Source organism: Trichosurus vulpecula, chromosome 4 (assembly GCF_011100635.1).
Source record: "Trichosurus vulpecula isolate mTriVul1 chromosome 4, mTriVul1.pri, whole genome shotgun sequence".
NCBI lineage: Eukaryota > Metazoa > Chordata > Mammalia > Diprotodontia > Phalangeridae > Trichosurus > Trichosurus vulpecula.
The window spans coordinates 192672788-192690415 of record NC_050576.1 but is presented as its reverse complement, the minus strand read 5'-3'; the positions used below and the strand labels follow the sequence as shown (position 1 = coordinate 192690415).

Genomic DNA, 17628 nt, shown 5'->3' with positions numbered 1-17628 from the left:
CATTTTCTGGGTCTGATTCCTCTCTCTACCAGAGATCAAGCCCGGACAGCTAGCTCTCCTTACCTTTTGAAATTCACAAGGTCCGGGTCTCCAATTTCTTCACCTAAATGAAAGAACAAATATTGATGCAAAGGACAGAGGCTTGTTTTAATGGGGCCAAGCCATGGAAAGGAACCTTCCCTTACTACACTGTCAGCAAAGAAGTCAAACCAAGAGTAGAGATGGATCGAGAGAAAGTAGATAACAAAAGTGGTCTCTGAAAGGCAAAGAGGCTACCATTCACCAGGCGGTCAGCAGATTGGAAACAATTACAAAATGTATATATATATATATATATACTCCAGAGTTTCTCCAAAGGACTTTCATTATCATGGGAGAGGTAATAATAATTATTCTCATAACTGTATACATATATATATATACATAAAACAATAGCTAACATTTCTATAGTCCATTCTCTGTGCCAGGCACTGTGCTAAATGCGTCACAATTATTATTTCATTTGATCCTCACAACAATCCTGGGGGGGGGGGTACTGTTACTATCCCCATTTTATAGATAAGGAAACTGAGGTACAAATGGAATTACCCAGGGCCACATTAAGCAGTAAATATCTGAGAGCTCAGGACCTCCTGACTCTAGGTCCATCACTCTGTCCAAAGCTCTGCTTTTATCATTCCCTTTTTACAGCTGAGGAAACTGAAACAGACTAAGTTTACATGATTTACCCAGGATTAATAAGGATGTGAGGTCACATTTGAACTCAGGTCTTCCTGACTGCATGTCCAGTGCTCTGAATGTCCAGTTCTTCCTGACTATATATGTCCAGTCCACAGCATCACTTAAATGCCAAGATAACAATATTGTAGTTAATCCTAGAAATATTAGGTATCCACTGAAGATTTTTGAGCAAGGTAGTGACAGGATTGGGCAGCTAGGTGACGTGGTAGATAGAGTGATGGACCTGGAGTCAGGAAGACTCATCTTCTTGGGTTCAAATCTGACCTCAGATGCTTACTAGTTGTGTGACCCCAGGCAAGTCACTTGACTTTGCCTTGATTTCCTCATCTGTAAAATAAACTGGAGAAGAAAATGAATGGCAAACTGACTCAGCATCTTTGCCAAGAAAACCCCAGATAGAGTCACAAAGAGTCAGACACAATTGAAAAATGACTCAACAACAAAAATGATGTGACCAGACCTCTGCTTTAAGGAGAATGAATATCTTTTTTAAAAATAAAATTTTCTTGATATATTTTGTTTTTACATTGCCTAAATTTCTCCCTGTATGACTCTCCTTCCCCATGCCAGAGAGCCATCTCTTATGAAGAAAAAATTTTTTTTAATTTATTTTTTTATTTTTAGTTTACAACACTCAGTTTCATAAGTTTTTGAGTTTCAAATTTTCTCTCCCTCCCTCTCCTCCCCCCTCCCCCCAAGATGGCATGTAATCCAATATAGGTTCTACATATACCTTCACATTAAACTTATTTACACAATAGTCAAGTTGTAAAGAAGAATTATAACCAATGGAATGAATAATGAGAAAGAAGAAATGAAACCAAAAAAGAAGGGGGAAAAAAGAGAGCAAATAGTTTGCCTCAATCTGCCTTCAGACTCCGTAATTCTTTCTCTGGAGGTGGATAGCTTTTTCTATCATGAGTCTTTTAGAGTTGTCTTTGAGTTTTGTATTGCTGAGAAGAGCCAAGTCTATCAAAGTTAGTCATCACAGTATCGTGTGTCTGTAATCATGTATAATGTTCTCCTGGTTCTGCTCCGCTCACTCAGCATCAGATCACATGAGTCTTTCCAGGTTATTATGAAGTCTGTCTGGTCCTCATTTCTTATAGCACAATAGAAGAAGAAAACTAGAGAGAAATAAAATCAGCCAAACCAGACAATACATTGAAAAAATCTAACTTTATCATGGACCACTCATCTCTGCAAAGGAGTGAGGAGAGGCGCCTTCTCATATCTCTTTAGGAAAAATATTTTAGTAGATATATGGAGGATGAATCGGACAAAAGAGAGAATGAAAGGAAAGGCTCCCAATGAAAAAAATATAGTCCAACAAAATATCAATGAGAGTCTAAACTAGGGTCACAACTGATTGACTATTAAGGAGGAGAAGAGAGTGTTGCTGGACTTATTATAGTTTCCATTAATTGTTTTGTGGCCCACTTTATATATAGCACACCTTGAAGGGGGTGTTATGTAATATAATTTCAACTGGGCCCTCACTGCTGCAAGGCAATCTCTGCTACCCTAATTAACTCACTATTTCACTTAACCACAGCAATATTTCCAAACCTTTTCATTCATCCTCAAATCTCCCAAGGCTTCTACTTTCTCAGTTGAGAACTTTGACTCATCTTTCACTGACCCAGTTGAGGCCATTCAGTGATTTTTTCCTTCATCTGTCTCACATGAAGAAGTAATCTTTCTCCTTGCCAAGGCAAATCCCTCTAGATGCATAAGCCATTCCATTCCATCCTATCTTCTCCAGGAGATGATCTCCTCTATCACCTCCACTCTCTCACTCATCTTCAATCTCTCCCTGTCTAGTGGCTGCTTCCCCACTGCATACAAATATACCCATGTTCCCCCATCCTCAAAAAACCTTCATTTGATCCCTCTATGTCCATTAGCAATCACTGCATACTTCTCCCTTTTGTGGCTAACTCCTTGAGAAGGCCATCTACAATAGATTCCTCCAATTCTTTAACTCTGTAGTATGACTTCCAACGTCATCATTCAAACAAAACTGCTCTCTCCAAAGTTATCAATGATCTCTCAATTGTCAAATTGAATATTTTTCAATTCTCATTTTTTTCTTTCCATTAAATTTATTAAGCTCTGAATCTGAATCCTCATGCAGTTAAAAACAGCACTCAGAATAGATGGCATCAACCAATGTGCCAGCCATGACTGTTTATTAGCTACCCTACATAAATATAAAAGGGAGAAATCTCAGGCATGCTCCCCTCACCCCCAGTCCAGTGACCCCACTGGGCTCCACACAATGGATAAGTCTGTGCTTCATATCTGAAGCCAACAGAATGAATACAGAAATGGACACTGGCCTCTTGGGGCAGGATGGGTATTTATAAGATCTGAAGATGAACAATGAGGTTGGCATTTTCCCAAGCATGGAAGAACTTGGCCTGCTGGAAGAGCATGATCACCATCTTGGTAGTCACTACATTAGCTTTGCTAATGGCTGGCTACCTTTGGCTCAGCCACAAGGAAGCATGATAATATTGAACGAATCAACTATCCTCCATGGGGAGTCCCCAGTCTTCATCTAATTGGAGGAGAATGTTTAGGAAATAATCATGAGCTGATCAGCGCCAAATAATGGTGAACAATGAGCATGATCAGGCAGGCCAGCACCCCTTGTTGACTCCAACTTGGCACGCACTTGTAGGAGAAGGCTCCATCCACGGCCCTGAGGCACCTTGAGGACAGGTGCTCCCTCATTCCTTGGAGTAAGCAGGAGTAAATGGGCAGTTCTCAGCCAACATTCAGTTGGACGTCTAAATACATATCCAACCTGACCCAGCCTGTTACCAAACGGCCACACCAAGGGGACTGGCAGGTGTTTGAGAGGCCTTCAAAGATGGAAGCCTCTTGTTTCTAACTTAGTTTACATTTGGTCCCAGCAAGTATGATATGTGATGAGTGCTGACATGGTCTTCAGGACAAGATGGCTGAGAAGAACCCTTCTTAGGAAGAGGCATTTCTTCTTTTCCTTCTCCTCCCTCCTGGGCAGCACTACCCTGTGGCCAGCTGGGCAATCATCAGTCTTGCTTGCCAAGACAAGTCATCCTAACACCCCTGTCATCTGAAGGCAAGTGTGATGGAGATGCACTGGAGCTGTCCAGCAATCCTCATCCTTCCTGACCCCTCTACAGTTTTTAGATACTGCCAATCACTCTCTCCTCCTCCATACTCTTCTCTCTAGGATTTTAGCACACTACTCTATCCTAGATCTCTTCCTACCTATGTGACTGTTTCTTCTCAGTCTGCCCTCCTGAACCTTCATCCAGTGTATGGCTGCTAAAGGCAGGTGTCCCCAGGGGTGTGCTTGACCAGCTTATAGGGTTTGTGAAAGCAGATTGTTTAATTTTTAGCGTGAGCATTTGCACCCTGGAAAACTCCAAACTAATCAGGGCTTGATTTATTTTTTGTTATTTTCTCCAACACTTAAGAAAGTTTTACAGAATATGTTAATAGCACAGATTAAATTTAAGTTAGTGTGGCACATTTTTCCCCAAAGAGCCAGTTGTTAAACATTTACCGGCATACCTATGGGTCACCTGACCTGAGTCCTCTTCTCTTCTTCCTCTGTACCATTTCACTTGGTGATCTTATCAGCTCCAATGGATTCAATTACCATCTGTATGCTGATGATTCTCAGATCTATTTATCCATCCCTAACTCTGCTAACCTCCAGACTTGCCTCTCCTACTGCCTAGACATCTAGGCATCTAGACATCTCAAACTGGATCTCCTGTAGATGTCTTAAACTCATCATAGATAAGGCTTAACTCATTATTTACCACCACCCCCAACCATCCCCCCTTCCAAACTTCTCTACTACTGTGAAAAGCACCGCCATCCTCCTTGTCACCTATGCCCACAGCCAAGATATCATTCTTGACTTCACTTTCTCTCCCCACCCCAACCCCATATACAGTCTGTTGCCAAGATCTGTCATTTTTACTTTTGTAACATATGAATGATGTTACATGATCCCTTTAACCCACAGACCATGTCTCTCCTCTCACACTATTACCATCCTTGGTGCAAGCCCTCATCATGTCACTCCTTCCCCCACCCCATTCAGTCACCTCTACTTTCTCCCTATTGACTCAAGAATAAATACAATATCCCCTATGTGGCATTCAAAGCCCTTTATAACTTGGCTCCCTCCTACACTGCAATCCAGTGATATTGGCTTCCTTGATCCTCCTTGAACAAGAGCCTCCATCTCCCAACTCTGAGTTTTTTCACCGTCTGTCCCCCATGCCTAGAATTCTCTCCCTCTTCACACCCTTCTAGCTTCCCTGGTTTCCTTCCCAGCTAAAACCTACTTTCTACAGGAAGACTTTCCTAATCCCCCTTAATTCTACTACCGTGAATCTGTTGATTATTTCCAATTTACTCTGCATATAGTTTGTTGATACATGGCAGTTTGCCTCCATTAGATTGTGAGCCCTTAAAGGCAGGGACTATATATTGCCTTCTTTGTATTCCCAGAACTTAGAACAGAACCTGACATGTAGTAGGCATTTAATAAATGCTTATTTGGTTTTTAGTGGGGGGTTTTTGGAGGAGGAAGGCAGGGCAATTGAGGTCAAGTGACTTGCCCAAGGTCACACAGCTAGTAAGTGTGTCAAGTGTCTGAGGCCAGATTTGAACTCAGGTCCTCCTGACTCCAGGGCCAGTGTTCTACTCTCTGCAACACCTAGCTGCCCCTAATAAATGCTTATTAACTGCTTAGATGGTGAAAAAATGTTTTCTCGGGGGTAAGTTCAAAGTAAAAAAAATTTACAATTTTAAGTGCTATGTAAAGTTTGTGATGGTGACAGCTAGGTGGCTCATTCGATAGAGTGCTGGGCCTGGAGTCAGGAAGACTCATCTTCCTGAGTTCAAATCTGACCTCAGATGTGTACTAGCTGTGTGACCCTGGGCAAGTCACTTAACCCTCTTTGCCTCAACTTCCTCATCTGTAAAATGAACTGGAGAAGGAAATGGCTGATCATTGTAGTACCTTTGCCAAGAAAACTTCAAATGGGGTCACAAAGAGTCGGGCATGACAAAAAGTGACTGAACAACAACCAAATATAATATATATAATATACACATACATATATACGAATAATGTTATATTATGTATAACTATATACACATATATGACATACATACACAGATATAATATATATCAGCAGTGAGGCTGATGACAGTTTTGGGGGCAGAGTAGGTCTTTTCAGTCGCCTATTCAATCCAAAGCAGACCTCCTACTGTGAATACACAAATGAGAAGAGCGAGCCCAAGATCATTGCAAAGACTATGCACCATAAGGTATTTATAAGGCTTCCTACAGGGCCACTGAAAGGGATGAGCAGGATACTGATGCTCAGGGACGTTTCGATGTGTTGGGGCTTCCCTCTAGTGGCTTGAGGCCAAACTACAACCATGCATTTTCTTGCTACAGCCAAGCAGGATAGCATCAAGGAACTGGGTGCATAATTTGGCTGTTGCTCCAGCTACAGCTTGGTCTGACCCTGATGCACATATGTAGATGGGGCAATATATCACCCACTTCCACCTGAGCACACTAAGGCACGTTCTCAGGATGCCAAGCCAGTTTTCAGGGGCTTAAGTGGGACGCCCTCCTCCCCATGTAAAAATGAATCTAAAAATACAAGTTTCTCCACATGGAGTCAATCAGAAAGCCAAAAAGCATTAAGTGCCTACTGTGTGTCAGGCATTGGGCTTAGGGATGAGATACAAAGAAAGAAAGAAAAGCCCTTCCCTCAAATACTTCACATTCTAATGGGGGAGACAACATAGAAGCAACCATATACACTCAAGATACATGTAAACAGTATAAACGAGAGGTAATTTCAGAGGAAAAGCATTAGTAGTTTGGGGAGAAGAGGAGACTGGGGGAAAATCTCTTGTCAAATGTGATTTGAGTAGAGTCTCAAAGGAGGCCTGGGAAGCCAGAAGTGGAAGGAAGGAAAGCATTCCAGGCATGAGGGACAGCCAGTGGAAAGACACAGGAGTTAGGAGAGTCATGTTAGAAAAAGAAGGAGGAAGAAGAAGAAGAAGTAGGAGAAGAAGGAGAAGGAGAAGAAGAAGAAGAAGAAGAAGAAGAAGAAGAAGAAGAAGAAGAAGAAGAAGAAGAAGAAGAAGAAGAAGGAGAAGGAGAAGGAGAAGGAGAAGGAGAAAGAGAAGGAGAAGGAGAAGGAGAAGGAGAAGGAGAAGGAGAAGGAGAAGGAGAAGGAGAAGGAGAAGGAGAAGGAGAAGGAGAAGGAGAAGAAGGAGAAGAAGGAGAAGAAGGAGAAGAAGGAGAAGAAGGAGAAGGAGAAAGAGAAGAAGAAGAAGTCATAGAAGGGGAGTAAAGTACAGGAAGACTGAAAGGTAGGAAGGGACCAAACTGTGAAAAGCTGATGATTGGGCTTTATTTTTCACCTGGATCCTGTACTGTCTCTTTCAAAGTCCATCTCTTCTGGCAAGCTAGGCCAGGGACTTGGAATCTTCCTTCTTTCAGTGGTCATGTTTTCTGATAAACAAACTCCTCCTGCCATCAATCAGTTTCTCTCAATGTACCAAGGACTTCCAGACCTTCTATACTCACAAAGTTACCTCCAAATCTATACATGTACATCTCAAGACTGATGCTTAGTGGCCTACCGGAGAAAGGAAATACAAAAAGCAGAAAAGGTAGCCAAAGACCTAGACACAAGCTTATTCCCCTACTTAAGCTACCACATCAAAAGATGTCATCTTTTTTTAAGCCAAATAAAGAACTTTATATTTTATCCTAGAGGTAAGAGGCAGCCATCAAAGTTCATTGAGTAGAGGTGGGTGGCATGGCCAGAGTTGTGCTTTAAGAAGATCACTTTACCAGCCAAGTAAAGTATAGACCGGAGTAGGGGAAATTTTGAGGCAAGAAAGACCAAACAGAAGACAATCGCAATAGTCCAGATGTGAGAGGACAAAGGTCTATACCAGGGATGGGGACCTTTGGCCTTGAGGCCACATGTGGCCCTCTAGGTCCTCAAGTATGGCCTTTTGACTGAGTCCAAGATTTACAGAACAAATTCTTTTATTAAGGGGATTTATACTATGAAGTTTGGATTCAGTCAAAGGGCTGTACTTGAAAACCTAAAGGGCTACATGTGGCCTCAAGGCTGCAGGTTCCCCACCCCTGGTCTATGCCAAAGTGGTACCTATGTGAGAGAAGAGAAGGGGATATACATGAGAGATGTTGTGAAGGCAAAAGTGTCAAGATGGCAGCAGATTGGATATGTGAGGTGACTGAAAATGAGGAGTAGAGGATGACACTTGGGTTTCAAGCTTGGGTGATTGGGAGAATGGTGGTACCCTCAATGGTAGTCGAGTAGTTCAGAAGGGAGTTGGGCACAGGGAAGTGTTCGGGTAGGGGAAGGAGAGAATCAGTTTTGTTTGGGGCTTATTGAATTTGAGGTGTTTACAGGGTATCCATTTCAAAATAGCCGATAGGCAACTGGTGACAGGTGAATCAAGGTCGAGAGAGAGAATTTGTTGTCTAGCCATTTTCAGTCATGCCCAGCTCTTCATGACCCCATTTGGGGTTTTCTTGGCAAAGATTAGTGGAGTGATTTTCCATTTCCTTCTCCAGATCATTTTACAGATAAAGAAATTGAGGCAAACAGGTTTAAGTGACTTGCCTAGGGTCACACAGCTAGTAAATGTCTGAGGTCAGATTTGAACTCAAGAAGATGAGTCTTCCTGACTTCAGGGCCAGCACTCTATCCACTGTGCCACCTATTTGCCCATAGAGAATAAGGGTGGATAAATAGGTCTGAAAATCATCTCCATAGAGATGATAACTGAACTCATAGTAGAACAGCAAGTGAAATAATGTAGAGGGAGACGAGAAGAGGGTCCAGGAGAGAGTCATATGGGACACCTACAGGACATGGATAAAGATCCAGCAAAGGAGACTGAGAAGGAGCAGTAAGACAGGTAGGAAGAGAACCAGAAAAGAAGCACCACAAAAGCCTAGAGGGGAGAGAGTATCAAGCAGAAGAAGGTGACTGACAGTGTCAAAGGCTCAAGAGAGATCAAGAAGGATGAGAACTATGAAAAGGCTATGAAATCAAGCAATTAAGAAATGGGTGTAATTTTGGAGAGAGTGGTTTCAGTATAGTAATGATGAGGTCAAAAGGCAGATTATAGATGATTTAGAAGAAGGTGTTGCAACAATTGGGCTAGCAGCTGCTGTGGGGGTGAAAGACCAACACAAGCCCAGCAACAAGAATGCTTCCAGCACAAGTTCTTTTGATCTGCTTTACTAAGGAAAGCAACTGTAAGGGGTTAACGATCTTATTTCAATCCAACACACAAATATCATTCATTCAGTTCAGGGGGAAAAGCCAGCATCCTGAACTTCGGAGTAAATGCAAACAAATTACAAACATATATTATAAACAGACCAAATACAATTCATAGTTACCAAGAAACCATCAACATCTGGGTTGATGAGCCAGGAGGCTCTTAGAGCGGCTGCCCAGAGTCCCACGCCAACACTCCTCCCGGAGTGAGTGCTTCAAGCAAACTGCTCTGTTCTCTCTTTTTATACACTCTTTTGACATCATCAGATGTCATCTGAGCCACCAGAACTTAGGCGTATCCTATTGGCTCTGGTCTTAGCAACTGCCTTTAGGGCCCTGGGGGCTTCACGCCCACATCAGCTTAGCACCTAGTAGTTAGAGATTTGGGCCTGGGGTTAGACTCAATCAAAGACACTTAATTAATGTAACATTCTAAAACAGTAAAAAGGTCCCACCTTAATTGATATTACAGAAGGGGAGAAGAGAAAGAAGAGGCATCAGTTGTAGGTGACTTTCTCAAGCAGTGTAGCTACAAAAAAAGACAGATACAGGATACTAGTTAGGAGGGATCAAATTAGGAAAATAGGAGGGATTGAATGAGCATTTTGGGGGGGGACAGGAGAAAAATTAGCCTTTTTATAGGCTGCAGGGAAGCATCCAGTAGACAGAGAGAGATGAAAGATAAGAGTGGAGATGATGGAGGGAACAATCTGCTGGAGAAGATGGAATGGGATCATTTATGCATGCAGAGGGATTAGCTTTGGCGAAAAGGGCCATCTGTTCATGAGAAATGGAGTAGAGAACGAGATAGTGGAAGAATACATCTGAGCAATGTGAGACGAGAAGGAAGGGAAAAGAGGGAGCTTTCAGCAGATGGCCTCCATTTGCTCAGTGAAGCAAGATCCTCAGCCGAGAGGGAGAGGTGAAGGCATGCCATAGAAGAGTTAAGGAGGGATGAAAAGGTTTGAGTAGGATCAATCAGGGAGAAGTCAAAGGGTTGCCTTCCTCCAGTGAGGCTCAGTTGAGATTATCTAGCATATATTTGTAATGAATTCAATGCAGTTTCATGATCTTTTCAGGCTTAGTTCAAGAGCTCTCAGACAAGAGTTAAGGCAACCAGATGGTGGGAGTAATCCACGACTAGGGCTTGGCAGGTCTAGATTAGCAGCAGAAGAAGAAGACAAGGTAATCAAGAGGACATCATACAGTTAAACTGATTCACCAAAGGGTCAAGATAAGGAAGGAAAGAATGTGTAATCAATGCAGGGGTGTTAACCTGAGAAAAAGCTGACAAGCAGAGGGACTAGAGAGCACAGTAAAGATGAAAAGGAAGATTGGGGGCCATAAGGCACAAGGAAGGATAAAATGATAAAAGATCATGAACAGATAAAGGAGTTTCAGAGTTTATGAACATGGAAATGGCGTACTTGTGCATTATGGCATGAAAGTATGAGCATGTCTGGGTGGAGTCAAGGATTAGATTTTAGGAATTGAGTTGATTGAGGAACTTGGAAGTTCAGGTGTTTGAGGGAGTATCAAAGTGTACATTAAAGTCCTCTACTATGGAGGCAGGAGTTGGGGTGAAGAGAAAGACATATGGCTAACACTCTCCCCAATGATATCACCCCAGCCCTCTTTTTCTCCATTTCTTTTGTGTGTGTTCTCAAAGACACATTTGGCAATTAATTCTACTGTAGTTGGAAGTACATTAGTGAAGATAATTAAGGACATTCAATTATTTTAGCTGTAATATGGTATCTTCCTTAGAATCATTGTTGGTTATAAATAAATGTCAACATACACACACACACACACACACACACACACACACACACTCATGCACAGGTTTACTCCTGTTGCTCCAACACAGACCCAGAGCTCATTTTCCAAGTCATGGCTGTGCCTTTTCCCTGGTTGTACCCCATACCTGGAATCACTCCCTTTTTATCTGTATGCACTCCTAGAATCTAAACTTCCTTTAAGATTTATCTCAGGTACCATCCTCTACACTGGGTTTTTCTTGATATTGTCTATTTCAACTGTTCTCTCCCTCCTGGAATTTACTCTGTATCTACTTTGTAGTTACATGTAAGCTTTTTGAGGGCAAGGATTATTTTATTTTACTCTTTGAGTCCTTAGGATTTTCACATAGTAGACAAATGTTTGTTGAATTGAATTATGGGGTCATAATTCCCCAGATCTGTGTTAAATGTATCAGCTTTAAAAAAAAAACTGAATGCAACTGTCCAAGATCAGCCTATGAGTATTATTCTGTAAGAATCTGTATTGTGAAGTTGTGTTGAAGCCACAGGTGTTCAGCCACTCATCTGCAGATACTTGTGAGGGAACTGGAGCAGCAAGTGGTCAATTGTGGGAACTGAATGAACCACAGCAGCTTCATCTTTTGACTCAATTTTGGAGCTAGCTCAGTTCCCTTTTTATTCAATTATGGGTCTAGTCTAAATTTTATCTTGTGAGAAAACTTTATTCAAACTGAAAGGACTTTGCTGCATTATTTGAACCTAACCTTGCTTGTCTGGGAAGGTGCTGAGAGATCCTGCACTAAAGACCTTGGTAATACTGACAAGAAACAAAGTCAGATCCAAAGATTTATGCAAGTTTTCTCACAATAATATATCTCAAACAAACCATAGTTCTTATCTGAAAACTGGCCTTGTCCTGGTTAATCAGTCATTATTTCCATGTTCCTTTGATTGTATACAGGCACTGAGGGAGAATGGGACACCTCTGTTCTGGGAACTGCACCTGTTTGCTCTCCCCTTCCCAACTTGGAAAGTCGCCAATTTTTTCTCCAGTTAGAAATCAGATCACCTAATGTTGTATCCTGGTTAACTGTTTTCTTTTAATTAATTGGTCTTTTTCGTTGTTTTTAATGCATAAAAATCTGTCTCCACCTGTACTGTGGGTTCAGTGCCAAAGCTGAGGAAGGTCTGGAATGATTTCTTTTGCAATTGCTTTTGTTGTGATTGCCTTGCTTCACAAATCGATAGCTCAGAAGCTCAAACCTTTGTTTTCTCAGTCATTTCATCCTTCACCCACTATACCTGTTGTACCTTTCTAACTAATACTTCAGAATTAGATTCAGACTCAACAACGACCCAGGTTTAAAAGTAAGTTTCTCTAAGAGTGATGTCACAGAGCTCCTCGGGGTTCCAGAAGGCCAAGATACTTTAATGCTTCTACTCTTGGAATAGGGAGAGCTGTGGTCTGGAAAAACTCTGGGCATAAATTCTGAGTTAAGACCTAGCCCATACTGCCACTGCCCAGATTATCTTGGGAGGAAATGCCTTCTTTGAAACACTCTAGTCTTCAGCCACGATCTGGTGGGACCTATGGGATGGAAAGAGATTAGAGGAGGCAGGTAAGAGGGATCAGTGTAAGAGGAAGAGTTTATGGTATGGAAAGATGTGTTTTAATAGAATTGTTGCTGTTATGTTTTTCCCGTCCTTAGCACCCCTTGAGGAGTGAGCTTCGTAGGCAGAAAAATCATGTTGTCCTATCTTTGCCAAGAAAGCCCCAAATGGGATCACAAAGAATCAGACAACATTGAACAACAGAAGCTGGAGGAGGTGGGGAAGCCAGGAGAGAATGTCCTGCTTCCTAACATAGTATCATAGATCTAAAGCCAGAAGGGGCCTTGGAAGCTATCTAGTCCAAGCCCCTCGTTTTATAGTAAGATCCAGTTAAGAAAGTTTAAGTGACTCATCTAAGGTCTCAAAGGTAATACTCAGCAGAATCAGAATTTGAACTCAGGTCCTTGGACTATAAATTCTGCTGATGCTGGACTATCTGGGAAGAGGGAAAGACAAGTGGAGCCCTGAAGGTGTGATGCTGAGGACATAGGAGAAAGATACCTGCCCCCCCCCTCCCTGACCGAAGCAGTGTTGAATCTCAGAAGATAACTGTTCTAGGGATGGTCACAAAGACAGGAAGGCAGTCAAAGCAGTTTGCTACAGGATGACAGAATGGTAAATGCTTGAATAGTTTGGGAACTTAATATCTTCTCCCCCAGTAGGCTAAAGAGTAGTAGATGGGGAGTGTAGATCCTGGGTCTCAATTTTCTTCATTCAGCTACCAGCTTTCAGTGTTCAGAGTGATGGTCTGGAAGGAGGTGGGAGCATGAGTCTGAGCAAGGGGAAGGCTTTAGGCCACAGTCTAGTTACTAGCTCTGTGACCCTGGGCAAGTCACTTAACCTTGTTTGCCTCAGTTTCCTCATCTATAAAATGAGATGGAGAAGGAAATGCCAAACCACTTCAGTATCTTTGCCAAGAAAACCCCAAACAGGGTCATGAAAAGTCAGACATGACTGAAATGGTTGGGGTCCATGAACTTGGATTTTTAAAATATTTTAATAACTACATTTCACTATATAGTAATTGATTAATTTGTAATTCTATGTAATTTATTTTGTGTATTAAAAAACATTATTCTATGTTTTGCAGGAGTGTGCAGGGATAACCTATATCAAATTGCTTGCCTTCTCAATGAAGGGGGAGGGAAAGATGGGAGAGATGAATTTGGAACTCAAAAAAATTTTTTTAATAAATTGAAAAAAAATAATTTGGAACTCAAAAATTTTTAAAATGAACATTTAAAAGTTTTTACATGTAATTGGAAAAAATAAAATATTTGAGGAAAAAATCATTATCTTGAGAAGGCATCCATAGTCTTCACCAAACTGTCAAACATGGTCTTTGGCATACAAAAAAGTCATCCTCATTTTGAAGATTAGTTAAATGAGTCACCCATGGTCATATATGTAGTAAATATCAGAGACAGGATCCAAACCCAGGTATCTCCTGACAGCATGTCCAATGCTCACTGCCTAGTAGGAGGGAGTATCTGGGCCTTCTTCGAAGATACCCATCTTATAGACCTCTAAACCTCTGGATGTCTCTTGACCTAGGGATCAAAGTAACCCCCCACATACCACAGAAGAGAGGGGTCACTTTCTGCCTAGGCCTTTCTTGAAAGAAAAGAAGGAAAGGAATGGCAGTTCTAAGTCACTGATTGGGAAGTTGGAGGATGTAAAATGTTGAGGAAGTGACAATTTGACCTGGACCATCCCCTGTCCCAGAAACCACCTGAATTTCTAGATCCCTGGAGAGTCATCCAGATCCCCCAAGCCAAACTGAGGCTAAAACAGATGTACCTTGCCAAAGCTCTGGGTCGCACATTCCACACCACCTGCACCCTCAGCACCAATTCTGATTTCTAACTGATGACTAAGAATCCTCTATAATTAGATATTCTTGCAAAACATGATTGAGTAAGAAAGTGTAGAGATGGCCAAATGAGAGAGAGATGCTTCTCCAACCTAGATCATGGTGTTTTGGTCTCTTCCCTCTAGGCTGTTCAATCTTTAAGCTAACAATAGCAAGAGGTTTGTGAGTCTTTGAGAACTACTGGCCAAGGTCCTTTAGCTACATTCCCTCACCCTTCTGAAGATGGAGAAGATTCTATTTCTCTCCTTTATCAGCTGCCTCATTGGGGCAAATCGGACGAAAATCTTCAGACGTTGTGAACTGGCCCAAGAGATGCATAAAGCAGAGCTGGATGGGTATGAGGGCACTAGCTTAGGTAAGTGACTCCCCCATTACCTTCCTCCCTCTTGGCTTTCCAAAACTATGCCTCCTCTTTTCTATCTCCTTTCTTAATACCATTTTAACTCTTACTTCCTTTTCTCCATCTCCTTTCCAATTTCTCCTTTTCTTCTCCTCCTTGCTCTCTCATCGGGGCCCTCTCTGGATCCTGACCCTCTTCTCTTCAATCTAAGGGATGTGCTTAGCATATATGGAAAGCCAGTTCAATACAAAGAAAAAAATTTGAAAATGCTGATGGCAGCACAGACTATGGCCTCTTCCAGATCAACAGCCACTATTGGTGCAACGATCACCAGAGTCACTCCGAAAACTGCTGCCACCTGAACTGTTCTGGTGCAGGCACTTCCCTGGGATCTGCTGAGAAAATGGTAGAAGTTCAGAATCCATCCTTCTGCCTCCCTTCTCATTCCTACCTCCAGAAATTCCCTAGAGAAATGTTCTAGGCAGGAAAAGATCGAGGGCTGAGGTTTCTGAAAAGCTGAGCTGCCTCTCTCCCTAGTCTCATTCTGTGCTCTATTGTTTGTTTTCCCCCGCAGGACTCTCCCTTGGCTCAAAGCTAGTCACAGAGCTTTGATTCTCAGCCCTTCACCTTCTCCCTTTCTTTTCCCCTAAGGTGTCTGGGCTATTCAATCGGAGACCTCTCTGGCTGGGGATTCTTCCCAAGGCTGGAGTTTAAGTGTGGTTTCAAGCACTTGCCCCTCCCGGGCTTATTCTCCCTGGAAGCCCATCATCTGCCCCCACCTCTCACGCCCCCAAGCTTCTAGTCAGTTTCTAGTCTCTTTATCAAAGAGGGAATGCGAGAAGAAACATCCTAAATCCAAACCCACCTAGTACAAGTCCAGCAGCCAGAGTTGTGAACTTAAGAATATCAGTACACAATGATTACTCCAGTTAGGGTGAGTGGGGATATAGAGTAAGGAAGGGCTCCTAAACACTGGGAATACACAGTCTGCCCATTCCCAGCTTCTCCCCTTCCAGTTGAAAGAGGCAGTTTCTGTCTGAGCATTTAGGGCTGCACTTTGACCTCTCATACAAGCAATTTATCGTTTGTCTCCTTCAGAACTGATGAGTAACTACATCTTTCCCAGCATTCTTTGTGTCAAGAAGATTGTGTTGAGTTCTGGAGGAATAGCCAACTGGTGAGAAAGATGCTGAGGAAGAGAAGGGACCCCAACCTCCCTCATCCCCACTCCCAAGAAAGAGCCGAAAGAGGAAGAGGTAGCGGGAATGGGCTGAAAGAGCCACAGCATTGGATAATAAGAGGAAACTGAGGATCAGCGGGGACCCTGGTGGTGACTTAGAGCTTCGTCTGCTCTGGATAGAATTAATCTTCTATCCTAGGAAGAAGAGCTACTTTGTTAGAGCAGGAAACTGTTTCCAATCCATGGCTGGATGGAGGGGTAGGAAGCAAAGAGGCTTTTATCGTCTAGTGTTTCAACTGAATCATAATGGAATGTAGTATGATGGAAAGGGTAGCTCCCTCTTTGGGGGGTATGAGGAGGAGGAGAACATAGGTTGGAGCAAGTAGTCTGGAGTAAAAGGGCAGCCAGGCAGGGATTTGAAATAAGCTAAAAGGAAGATTAAAAGGACAAGAAGAGACAGTGAATGAAGTAGGTTCAGGAGGCAACTATACATAGGCTTCCTATGGGCTGTTGGTAGAGACTGGGAAAGAAAAAAAGACCACCATTGACTTCTTTCTATTCCAATATTCCCAGGATGAAGTGGAGGATACGCTGCCAGGATCAGGACCTCTCCTACTGGCTAACAGGGTGTCACCTCTGGTTGGAGATGTGCCCAAGCCTGCTTGGTATGGAGTACACAGTGGGGCTGAGTCCATTATCCCTGGGGCCTTTCCCTTTCTTCTTCTTGTTTCTTCTCCTTAATACTCCATTCTTCATCCTTTCTTCCCCTCAGATAACAGAATTAAGACACTTTTCCCCATAATTGTGGCCGAAGTAGAGACCTGGGAATAAGGGAATTCACATCTGGGTTTCTTCTTCGAGAGGCCCTGCCTACCATTTAGAAACCAGGAGACCCAGACCTAGAAACCTAGGGTGATTTTTGTACATTTAAAAATATTCAATAAAGCATACCATGGGCAAAGTTACAGTGCCTGTAATTAAGCACTGGGGTCATGAGGCAGAACTGGGGTCCATGGTTCCATTGAGATCTAAACTTGTTTATAAACATGATTGGCTCATGAAATTCCCCAAGTGGAAGAACCTGAGCAGCCTGCTTCTGAGACAGTCCCTGATAACATTTAATGGAAGTGTCTTGGAAAAGCTTTGGAGCATGTATAGATGTTTTGTAACCGGTTCTGATCTGCTAACTACGTGGAGGACAACAGCCTCTTTGACTGGCTGAGACTGTAGAATTGCATCTGTGGCACTCAGCCTTTCCACCTCCTCTTTCTCCCATTTGTGCCTCTCACTCCTTTGCTGTCAGCATCTGGTAAGACATAATGGTCTCAGGGAGAGGCTTTAGGTCCTGTCCCATCTGAGGATAGCATATGACCCTCTGGATATGGGCCTTGCTTTGTGTTCTCCCATTTGAAGTGAAGGATTGGAAGCTACAACCTTGTTATGCCTCAAGGATGGAGGAGTGATTTGGATGACCCAGCCCAGAAACCTCTTTAGTCTTGCTGCATGTGTTAAAATATTCTCTTTTTTAGTGTTTAAATTCATAATAAAAACCAAAAATTTGAAAAACATTGTTATCAATGACTTAAAAGAAGGCATAAATGTTGAACATGGAGATGACACCAAGCTGGGACACATAGCTAACATACAGGCCAACCTAGTTGGGATCCAAGGTTATCTCAACTGACTAGTCAGGACAAATATAAAAAGATGAAACTTAAAAGGAAAAAAATATATAAAGGGTAGCATCATAG

General features: G+C 42.4%; 1 protein-coding gene across 1 annotated transcript; it reads left to right on the top strand.

Annotated features, from left to right (window-relative positions):
- Nucleotides 1–12285: 12285 nt before the first annotated feature.
- On the top strand, nt 12286–16840 carry LOC118845881 (lysozyme-like protein 6). Its single transcript, XM_036753975.1, has 5 exons — nt 12286–12492; nt 14483–14712; nt 15796–15874; nt 16451–16542; nt 16650–16840. Exons 2-5 carry the CDS (start codon nt 14580–14582, stop codon nt 16706–16708), a joined length of 363 nt encoding a protein of 120 aa, XP_036609870.1. The 5' UTR covers nt 12286–12492; nt 14483–14579; the 3' UTR covers nt 16709–16840.
- Nucleotides 16841–17628: the final 788 nt, after the last annotated feature.